At 31.8% G+C, this 11,791-nt stretch overlaps 1 protein-coding gene across 1 annotated transcript in view; it reads right to left on the bottom strand.

Moving 5' to 3' along the window:
• LOC108688617 (sushi, von Willebrand factor type A, EGF and pentraxin domain-containing protein 1) overlaps positions 1-11,791 on the bottom strand; it is a 54,542-nt gene that overhangs the window by 22,438 nt on the left and 20,313 nt on the right. The window contains exons 3-5 of the mRNA XM_018194949.1: positions 9,762-9,795; positions 2,649-2,730; positions 1,702-1,868 (exon numbers count right to left, since the gene is read on the bottom strand). Coding sequence (XP_018050438.1) covers positions 1,702-1,868; positions 2,649-2,730; positions 9,762-9,795 — 283 coding nt within the window. The remainder of the gene's footprint in view (positions 1-1,701; positions 1,869-2,648; positions 2,731-9,761; positions 9,796-11,791) is intronic.

Below are 11,791 nucleotides of genomic sequence, written 5' to 3'. Positions count from 1 at the left end.
TATATATATATATACACATACATATATGTATAGAAAGAATAATTAAATGATTTTAATAATAGTCTGTTAACAATACGAATATCTCAACTACTGCATGCTTATGGCAAGGCATTGCCTCAATTTGATTATACATATATCTTTACTTGAGTAATCTGTTACTAGCGATACATAATTAAGTTCAAGCATAATTAATAGTGCGGTTTAGTATACAAATGCGTTAGATGAGGAAATTGCAGTTTGTAGCAAACCAACAAGAAACGACGTCTGAGTATTGTTGTGGGAAAAGTGTGCCTTCGTCCCGTGTACTCGTATGAGTTCCGTGTTCCGTGACCCTGATAGAAACTGGCCCCGCGTGTACGCGAGGTCAAGCTTTGTGCAAAACGACCGCGTCATGATTATCAACCACTTAATTTCATAATACGTTCGTAATATGTTAAGAAATTTTTACCCGAACACAAAGACGAAGATTTTATTATTATTTTTCATATTGCATATATGGGTATTTTAGATGAATTCATAGTTTTTAATTTCTAACAGTTCTTGCTGTCTTAAAAAAATGCAGATATCTTTTACATCTCAGACTTTGTAATCAATTTGATTTTTGCGCAAAATAGTGACACTCACTAGTTTTTGACTAATTAATCCTTCATTGCCACTCTCGATATGACATAATCGATTTATTTCCCCATTTTTTTCGAAAAAAGAAACATTCTACTTGACACGTTTGTTTACTTTATTGCTTGTAACTTTTTTACTAATGAAGATACATGTATAACATTTACCTGATACCGTTAAGTCAGCGGCACACGATACTCGTTTTTTTTTTTGATTGCTAGTTGGATTAGATTCTTGCCATCGTATTGGTTGCGATGCTGGCACTGTTAGAGATTCTAATCCAGTTAGCAATCCAGAAAAAAAACAAGCGTCATGTGCCGCCGACTTTACATTTCTTAATATGCAGCAATTCGATTAAAAAGAAACTAATATTATTAAATTGCTTGTCAATTTGATTTGTGGTGTTATTATCTCAATTTGGCTTATAATTGCGTTTCAAGATTGAAAATAATTTTGGCGCGCAGTTTACAAAACGGAGTATATATACCTATAAATATATACCTCATACAAAAAAAATATTATCTAAGCACTAAAACTCTTAGATTGTTGAGGCTTTAGTTATTCAGTTCTGTATTCACATTTGCGGTTTTAAAATACTTTCTGAAAAAAATTTATTACGATATGTTCGTTTTTATGAAAGTTGTAAGCAAAATTTGGATTGAGTACGTATTACACAGTGTGCCACACCCATGACAAAAAGATATAGTATGGCACTGAAGAGTTAATGACATAAAAATGAGATTTTAGGAGAACTGAAAGTTAAAAAAAATGAAGAGCTCGAAATCATATTTTTGAATCGAATAAATACTGTGATATTGAGAATTGGGCATTTGTAACTTATAGAATTTTCATTCCCTTCACTTTGAGAGTCACATTTGATAACTGCTTCATGCGGAATATCGGTCAAGGTCTCTTAAGCAGTCGATCGTTAATGGCGAAGAGCGCGAGTCGCACTCAAGAAACAGATAAAAAAAAGGAAGAAGAGTGGTAGAGAAATTGCACAGGATGCGTTCGGTTACGGGATCTTCTCTCGCAGAATGTGCGGTGGATGTCTGCAAATCAAGTGAAACGGAATTGCGTACGAACCGGCGTATTGCGAGACCAGCATTCCCGCGGCAGATTCAAGTGTGTTGGTACGTAAGTAGTCGAGCGAAGCGAGACCCAGCCAGTAACGATCCAAATGCCGGCTGATCATGTTTGCTGACATGTTGTTCTCGCTGTACGATTCCACCACCATCAGTTCGCTCCCGTATCTGCAAAAAATCCGTCAATACTATCAATGACTCATCTTACAATGGAGCATATCGAGAAGAATGAGAAAAATAGAATTTCTTTTATCTCGGGAAACAAAATTCACTGGTATCGTCTTAAATAATATCTTAAGATGCTAATACAGTTTTGTGATTTGTTTAAATAAACTGATGGATTTGAATAAACGAACCGCAGAGCTGTATATTAATATTTAATTTATTAATCTTAATAAGACATTACTTTAACGCTATACTTAATTGAAACGCTATCGACATTGAGTGATACGGCTATCGTTACTGTTTTGTATTTAAAAAAATGGAATTAAACAGTTTAGATTGAATTAAATTTGACACTGTAGATTTAATAGTATAGATCGAACATTTAAAGCTTATTCCATATCGTCTTCTTTTAGTACTTGCAGATCAGACTCTTTTTGATGACTATTAATTAGCATAGCTTAACGCTCAATAATCTTTTTCATTTGTATGTAAAATTTACATCAATAACGTTCTAAGATTGAGATAATCTTAAAATAAGAGATGTTTTCTATATAGCTGAATTAGTGGTCTTATGGAATTTAAAAAATAGATACATATTTGGCGAAAGCAAGAAAGAAAGTTCCATTATAATTTAGGAATAAAAAATATAAGACATAAGAACTATAATATATGGATACCGGACCATGTGTTTATTCTAATGAAAGAGATTATATTCTGTAAAAATTAAATCTTAAATATTTATATAATTTATAACGAAAGGAAAAGATCGATAGTACGCCTTACCTCCTGCATAATTCCGCCGCTTTTTCCCAGGAATGACTGATGTTGAAGAATTTGTAACAGTGTATGCCTCGCAGCTCCCATCCTGTGCAAGGAAACATTGCATTAAACTGTCTGTCTTAGATCTAAAGATTGTCTGTGCGCAAAGTTGTAATAATGCGTCGCGAGCACGTAATATTGCTAAGGGGATTATTAGAGTACCATGTTGTATCGATTGTAATTGATTGATGAAAATCTCTAAAATTATAGTAAAGACTGGGATACATTTATACATTTTTATATACTTTAATTTATCATCATAATCTGAAACGTGAAACGTGAAACTTTTGTTGGAAACTAGAAAACATTGGCATTGATGCGGGAAGCCTTATTTTAAGGCCGGCAGGTGCTTCCGTGCAACCGGATACTTTTAACTATTTTCTGACAAGCATACAGAAGACAGGAAAGGCGGTTAATCGGTGACCTGTACAGTCCGCACTGACAGCGACACAATTGGCCTCAATTGTTTTTAGTGCATACGATGTGCCTTAAGGGGTTGATTGAAGTCGAAAAGAATCTCATGAAATAGTGAAATTAAATAGCTCATTGACAGAAATCATTATCGTTTGAAATTTTTTGGCGAGAATGAAAAAACTTCTACAGCTAATATTTCTCATTTAATCTAAATCTCAATGAGATTTTCTTTAAAAAAATTAATGAGGTTCAATGTTTTACTTGGAAAAAAATTATCTATTTGATTACAGAAATTGTTTATTTCACTTAATAATTTAGTTGTTTTTATTTTTTTCTTTGGAGAATATATGCATTTAAATCAAATATAATATGTTCGATCTAAGTATATTCTTCATCGAAGGAAACAAATGTAGACAAATTAAATTAATTTAATTAAATGAACAACTTTTTTTCTTAGTGAACAAAACGTGTATAGTATGGCATGAAAAATACAACTTCTATCTATTAAAATAGAATTCTATTGATTAAAACTTAAATAAAAATTTTAATTGATTTTAGAACAAAATGTCCGCTATATTATTTATTAAATACGACTGATGGATAATTATATTTAAAACAATAACAATTTGGGGATTCAACTTTTTTTTGCATTTTTTGTCTCTGTAATAGTAAGGATATAATTTCTTTTACAATTAAATATATTTTTCTTTTTTATTTTAGAGTTTATAACTTTTTAATTTTAGAGTTTATAACTGCATACCCAAGCAGAACAACAAATCATTATGATATCAAAATGACGCCATAATGATCACTAAAAATCATTTTTTAATCATTTCCGATTTATTTTAATGTCATCACTTTGACGTTATCGTGATTTGTTATTCTGTTTTTTTCAATTTGTAACCAAGGAGTTAAGAAATCTAGAAATGCCAATACCTAATTTTGTTATGTTTTTGGATATTGCTGCTTGCTTTGGATATATCGACTACTCAATTCATAATGATAATAATTTAACGAGTTTGATCGTATTATTGATTTATATATATTTACACAATTATCAATAATCTAATTTAATTTCTCTGCCAAACTGTTAATATTCTTTTTATGGCAGCCAGATTATCTTAATATTCTTGATATATATAATTTATATCTTCTATCTGATTCACAAGATTTTCTCAAATCTGATTAGTCGAAGAGTAATTTGATGCGTTTGCTCACTCGATTGAGAAATTGCATCAAAATAATTTTCTGCATTGATCGATGTGGATATCGTAAGAAGCTTGTAGATTGCTCCCGGCACAAGCTTCTATTTCACGGTATGTCGTACATCATTCGAGAATACTCGTCAAGTTTCTGCGAACTCGATTCGTGTCAGTGGTTCGATCAAAGTAAACCACCTCGTCCTAGTCAGAATCTTGTTGTATAACAAACGATATTGTATTTTGCAGAATCTCTGAACAAGCTATGTAAATGATATGTTATACTAATGTTTCGAGCTATGAGAAGGTATAACATTTCACAGTTATCTAAGAATACAATAGAGCGCGTAACAGCGTATTTCATTGTTCAGAAAATAATGATGTTACCAGGTAGAACTAACTTATTCTCTAACTTTAAATAGATAATATAAAAAAGAATTATCTACTTCTAATTATTCAACTCATGCTTATTTATTGACGATTTCTACTTGTTATTAAATGGTGTCATGTATTAAATATTTGATCAAAGTAAATTATTAGGTGTGGGAAAAAGTTCGTGACGTTTTTCCTGTAAGATGACATTAAAAAAACGCCACGAACTTTTTCCCACACCTAATATATCTATTAGTATGATATTTTTTGCAATAAAATTTTTTGTAGTATTTATTTTTTGTAGTATTAAGATACTTTATTTTAAAGTATTTATCATCGTTATTAAATTGACGATCAATTTATGGTATTATTTTCAGATTTAATTTATAATATTGCATTTCGAGTTCGACGAACAGAATCAGCGTTGTAATTTGAAGAATTAAAAAATATATTTAAAAATCTACATATAGTATATTATGAAGTGCTAAAATTCATTTGAATATATTATTAGAATTTCTCTTATTTGTATTATTCATTTATTGGTGCATTTTTCTCTTATTAAAATAATTATTCTGTCGATCTTCCTCATAATTTTACAATCATTTATGTTCGTTTCTATTATATGTAAATTAACTTTAATCTTGGTACAACTTACTAATTTTTAGAACTAGAAAAAGTTGAACCAAGTTAAACCGAGATTAAAGTTAAACTACATTGGTAGAATTTATGACTAACGTCATAAATCTAAATCTGCGTATACTGAATGAATTCTTTCATAACTGGATATTTTCCAATCGAATCATATAACATTACACACACATTTCTAGACATTTCTATTAAATTATTTTATAAACGAAAAAATGTTTATTATTATATTTTATTCTTCTTTGTTTTTGATGGATATTATAAATACGTTTATTTTCCCGCTGCCACGTGCTGGATGAAACCTCGAGAGACCCAATGTGAAATGTAATTAAAGTTGTTTTGCATTTCGTTAAAACACGCAAGTTGCGTGAAAGAGAAACGAGACGCAGCATCACTCAGAGTCATGTTGCTGATGCAGTTGGTGCTGGATTATTCGCTGAGAGAGACTCGATGACGACCTTCCTTTCTTTCAAAAGGTCAAATGGCCATGCACGCACACGGTTCTCTCGACGTCCATTAGCATTTCTCGTTCGAAGAACGTGTGTGAAATATTATTTTCTCTCGGCAGTCGAGACGCATGATATTTCAACCAATGATCGCACGTAATATTAATGACGCATCGCAGTTGATTTCGATTTGGAAGAAATCTCGACATTCCGCTATTACAAATTGAAATATAGCGATCATCTGAAACAAGAATATCTATATCTATCTATATGTATATCTATACAGTAAAAACAAAATTTTGTATTGTGCTAAGACTGATCCTTGTTACAATTTTTGTGTTTATTTTTTAATACGTTTGAGTATTAATTTAATGTGATCGTGTTATTTGAATATGTATATTGCATTAAATTCATATTCAACATTTCTTAATGTTAAAATAACAAATGAGTAAGTGAACAGGTTATATAAAAATAATTGTGTTTTAAAACGTAAATTCTAAGATAAATAAATAACAAGTACGTATTCATTTAAAATAAATACATATCATAAATATTAATTATATAAAATATACTTCCACAATTTGTTTACAAACTGTGTCAGCATTATCTTTTTTGTAATCATTTTTTTACATAATATCCATGTTATTTTCTAATATTATTCATCTTATGTTAAATGAACACAAAAATTTGAGTGGTCCGTTCGGAACATATGAAATGTATTTTAAACATAAATTTTTCAACTTTGCTTGAATTTTTCTACTTTAAAGAAATAAAGTCAATGGTAACTAAAATCAATGAAATTCAGTAGAATATTCAGTGGAATATATTTTAGATGCGAAAGAAATTGGAATAGAGACTGGTGATAAAAGGAAGATGAGCTAGCAAATGAATGATGTAATCTTTTGACTCACTTGGCACGAAAATATGCGGAAAGGCAGTCTCTATATTTGTTTCCTCGTTTTTTTTTTGTCCAGTAAAAGCCTTCTTACGAGAAGCGTACGTGGTATGCGTGAATCGCGTAAGAACAGATGAACGAGCAAGTTGCCGGATGTTCTACTTTTTGGAATCCCGTTCGACGATGCTTGGTCGAGTTTCCTCCAAGGTGCAAACATATAACCGTGGCGTGAATGCGAAAAACGATGTATATTTTTAGGGCCGTTATGTGTACGACGGCGATGGTTCGATGGTGGACGAGAAAGAGGCGATCAAAAGAGAAGATGGAAAGGGATTCATGGTTTAGGAATGCCGTTCTATCTTTTCTTCTCTACCCGTACCTAATGTCTATACCCTTGAATCTACCTGATATGTTCACACGTTCGATTTGTGCGTCGCGTCGAAAATTTCGGCCTTCAAATAGAGCTTTCAAATATTTCCACTTAAACACAGCCCTTGCTATCATTAAACGTCATACATTAAGATAAAGTTTGATCTGACTTGATTTTAAAGTTTGAATTTTGAGATCCTAATTTGAAATTTAATATTCTTTCTTATTCACATTTTAAAATGTTATATCTTCGAAGGTTCATGTACTTAACATGTGGAATGTAAGAATGTTGTACACACGAGGACGAAAGAAATATATTACATGTTTTGCAATGGATTTCAGAGTTGCTTAAAATGTTAATAAAGTAATATTTATGTAAAGAATGGAGAATTATATGTCTTTAGAATATAGATTTTATTCTAATTATCGAATCAACGTAACATATTAGATACATATGTATTAGTATACAAATACTTACTTTCTGAAATTAAAATTCTATTTTACTTTGATCTACTTTAATTCTGAAAATCCATTGTTTATTCTAATAAATAGAATTATATATGTTTATTATATTTCAATATTCAACAATATTTATTCACTTGTTCAATGTTGAACTATATTTATATAATATTAAATGAAATATATTGTAAGTTAAATACGATATTAATTTGTTGCGATATTGTTTAAATTAAATGATATTTATTTGCGTTGATAACGTTTAATATTAAGTGATATTTAATTCAAAACAAATTTGCAACAATTTTTCTCGATGAAATCGTTTCTATCGCGATGTGCAACAATCGATGAGATCAAAGGCGTGATCGAATGAATCGTTGATTAATTGAAGTAAGAAAGAACGAGAAAATAGAAAATACGGAAGAAAATAGCTGCACTCGCAATTTTTCAGGCGCACGCAATTTATGGCTAGCGACCAACCGGCTCCATATGGTACGTGTAACCTACTTAATTGCATTGGCGAAGAAAAGTGGAGCAGCGTTACGAATGGCCGAACTCTTATTCTCATTGTCTCTTACAAGATTTATTTATCGGACATGCGCCGTGCTTGTTTCAGTTTTGAAACTCCGCTACTGCCAGAGCGAGGCATAATTGTTGGCGTGCAATTTGTGATTCAAAGCATCTCTGTGTGATTTAAATGTAAGTAACGACGCGTCCTAGTAAAAAAAAGGGGGAATCTTTCGTTGGTTTCCCTTATTTGCATTGTACTCTGCACCACGCGTATTGGACGAAGATACAATTGTTTCACGTACAACGCAAGAAATTAATTCTGCAAAACTTGTCACTACCTGCAATAAAAATATTTGCGAATGAGAAACGCCGAGTCAAAATAAACAAGCTCCTTTTTTATTATCGAATTATCACTCGTGCCTTATTCCCATAAAGTTTCTATCGGATATTATCAATGTGTGATTTATCTTTCTCCGCAATTATCCAAACAGCGGGTTGTACGGTATTAGCCGTAATGACAGCTTATGGTTTCTCAATAATCGTGAAAATCATTTTGCGCTGATTTTTTATTGCCCAGTTATTCTCTCATAACCTACGAAATGAGAGCTCGATTATTCAGTGGAGGCCGATCGCAAAAGTAAGAGTCCACTAATGTATAAGTTGACCGTCTTGAGAATGACGATTTCTACGATGTCTCCAGATTAACTCGTGAAGTCCGTTTCAAAAAAATAATTGCAGAGCAACTTTCACATTATCTTGCGTCGTTTTATATTGCTATCGATTCGTGGAATTTATTCATATCAATCGTCTGATGCTCGTTTCTATGAATGTAGATTAACTTTACTCTCGGATTAATTTACTTTTCATCTTGAGAGAAAGAGAGAGAGAGAGAGAGAGAGAGAGAGAGAGAGAGCAGACTTCTTAGAATTATAAAATAGATTAAAATTAATTTACAGTAATGGAAAAGAACGTGAGTCGTTAAATTAAAATAATATAAAATATTAATGACTTCAAGAATAAATCTAATATAAATAAATACACCTCTATAATACGAATTTAGATTAATGAGAATAAATCTAATCAAATACGAGAATTCCTCTCTATATTCGATCAAAACAGGATCTTAGTGTTTAAATATTTTTACGTAAATTTATATACATATCTGATTCTGCTACACGTCAGAATAATTTTTGATTTTGAAGTGTCATCGTGAAGAATGTGATCAGAATGTATATAAATTCGCATAGAAATATTTAAGCATTAAGATTCTGTTTTAATCGAGTGTAGGAATTCTCATAATTAATTTTAAAAAATTTATGAGAGCGGATATTGATATATTTATAATAGTAAATAATAAATACATAAATTAAATATTTATGTATTTACTATTTATGTATTTACTGTTTACTATTATAAAAGTAAGTACAGCTCCATTGATTGCGAATTGTATCTATCGCGTTGATGAATATTTAATTTACAGAGGCTTACATAAAGAAATTTATTGTGTTATATTTTATTTATAATATATTTATTATATTTTTTTTACAATTACTTAAAATTAGCGTACCTTTATGCTTAAAATAATTTCTCGTACTCTTTTGTAGTAATTTTAAATCATTCTAAAGAATGATCTTTAAATTTGTCTAAATAGAGATAAATCTACAAATAATAAATATAATCTTTCGGAAAGAAAAGGAAAAATTCGCTTTAGGTACCACTTGTTGTTTACGCTTTACACGCCACTAATCTATAAGTGAATGTTATTACTTACCGTTTGGACAGGTAAAGACATTTGTAGTAGGAACCTGCAATACAGAAAGAGCATTTACTTAACACTAATACTTAACACTTGATCATAAATTGAATGATAATTGATTAGTCGAGTTCTAAATCGCATCGAAGATACATAGAGTTCGCTTATAATAAAAATTAAAAAAAACTTTTCTAATTTATTGGCTAATGAGACAAATTGTCATTGCAACGAAATTTAACAAGTAATAAGAATAACAAACTATCTTTGTGAACTATTAAAGTTAAAAGTAAATTAAAATCACAAAATAATTAAAAAAAAAAATCTTTAATTTATTACAGACGAAAAGAACGATTCTGCAAAAGTATTTAAATTTAGCTGGATATAAATTTGAAAATGATTTTAAGTATTTTGTTTCTGATAATTTGACGAAATTATTTTTAGATTGATGTCCAGCTAAATTTTTAAATACTTTAATAAAACTATTCTTTCCATATATAAAAGGCAAATTGTAATAAATATATAGATAATAAAAATATTATATTTTATATAAATGTTTGCTATAAATATTTCTCATACCAATAGATCAATTTATATATAGGGTCTTTGTCAAATAAAGGTAATTCGAAATCGTAAATCTTGAAATTTTTGGTATGATTGCTTCACATCTGGGAAGCCGGAATTTTTGCGTGTCGGATTTAACTATGGAAAGGCGCCAGTTAGACCCCAGACATGCTAGACGCATTGTTATCCAGCGGGAGAAAGTGAAGATGCAATCTGTCCAACGATCTTCGTTTCTCGCATCCGTCTCTCAAGAGCACGGAAAGTATCCGCTACTCCATGAGAGCGACTCGTCCTCGTCCATATATATTTCGTTGCTAATGTTGCTATGCGTGTGCGTATCAATGATATAACGGTGACTACATTCCTGCGAGAGGTGCGAGTTATACCAGCTGTATAGAAACGCTGCACCCTCGTGCATTCCCGCGCACAGATACGCTTGAAAATCGAGTCTTCGTGCCACATGCAACTCAAAGTCAGAAAGTCATTTCTTTATAAAGTCATTTTTTTATAACACGTTACGATAAGAGCAATTTTTGATGTCATGAAATATGTCATACATTTATTAGGCAAGTAAAACCAAACCAAATGCAATGAAAACTTGCAGGAGGAACTAAAGGAAAATGTATAATCATTTAAATCAATAAAATCCATTAAAATCCATTTTACGAGAGAAATTTCTAAATTTTGTTTGTGCATCCGTTCTGCAACGATTTTCCACAAAGATTTATATTGTCTATGATAATAATCATAATTGCTGGACAGATCGCTAGATTTAAAGAGGAATGTTTCGCTTCTCGAAGGACCTTCGTTAAGGCGTCATGCTTGCCTCGGACTTGCATTCTTGTTACATTCTCTTCTCTCCCTCATATCGGGCTACCAGTTCTGTAATATAGTTAAAATATTGCGTCTGCGCAATATGTGCGATCGCGCGGCAGCTTGGCGTGCGTATCAGACACGACGTGTATGTGCGCGCATTGTGTGCACTGAAATTCACTTTCACCTTACATATGCCATATCTCGTGGAAACGAACTCCGGCACCGCTAACTCCTACGGAGAGTCAGCCTCCGCGCCCGCGCCGCCGACATACCAATTACTTCATGATCCATAGTTGAAACTCGCAAGAATCTCGACGTAGGACTTGTATCGTGCGAGACTCGACCTCGCGTGTTTTCTTCTTGACCGCCTCACCCATCGCCTTGACAGACCGTTGCCGTGCAATTTTTTCTTCATCATAGACAAAATTACCTTCTCCCCCCCCCCCCCCTCCCAAAAGTACTTAGATTCTTCGGGTCTAACCGACCGTGATTACGACTGCGTTCCCGATATTTACTCTCAATGCTGAAAATCTATAGTACAGGTAATGCATATTATAAATTTTCAATACTACTGGCAGCAAATATTGGAATACACACACAGCGTGTTCAAAATCGAGATGATTTGATCAAATTCATGCAGGTAATAAAAAGAGAGGGGGGGGGGGGGGGGG

Source organism: Atta colombica, unplaced genomic scaffold (genome assembly GCF_001594045.1).
Source record: "Atta colombica isolate Treedump-2 unplaced genomic scaffold, Acol1.0 scaffold236, whole genome shotgun sequence".
Taxonomy (NCBI): domain Eukaryota; kingdom Metazoa; phylum Arthropoda; class Insecta; order Hymenoptera; family Formicidae; genus Atta; species Atta colombica.
Note: the sequence above shows the minus strand (reverse complement) of the source record. Positions and strands in the feature narration are given on the sequence as shown.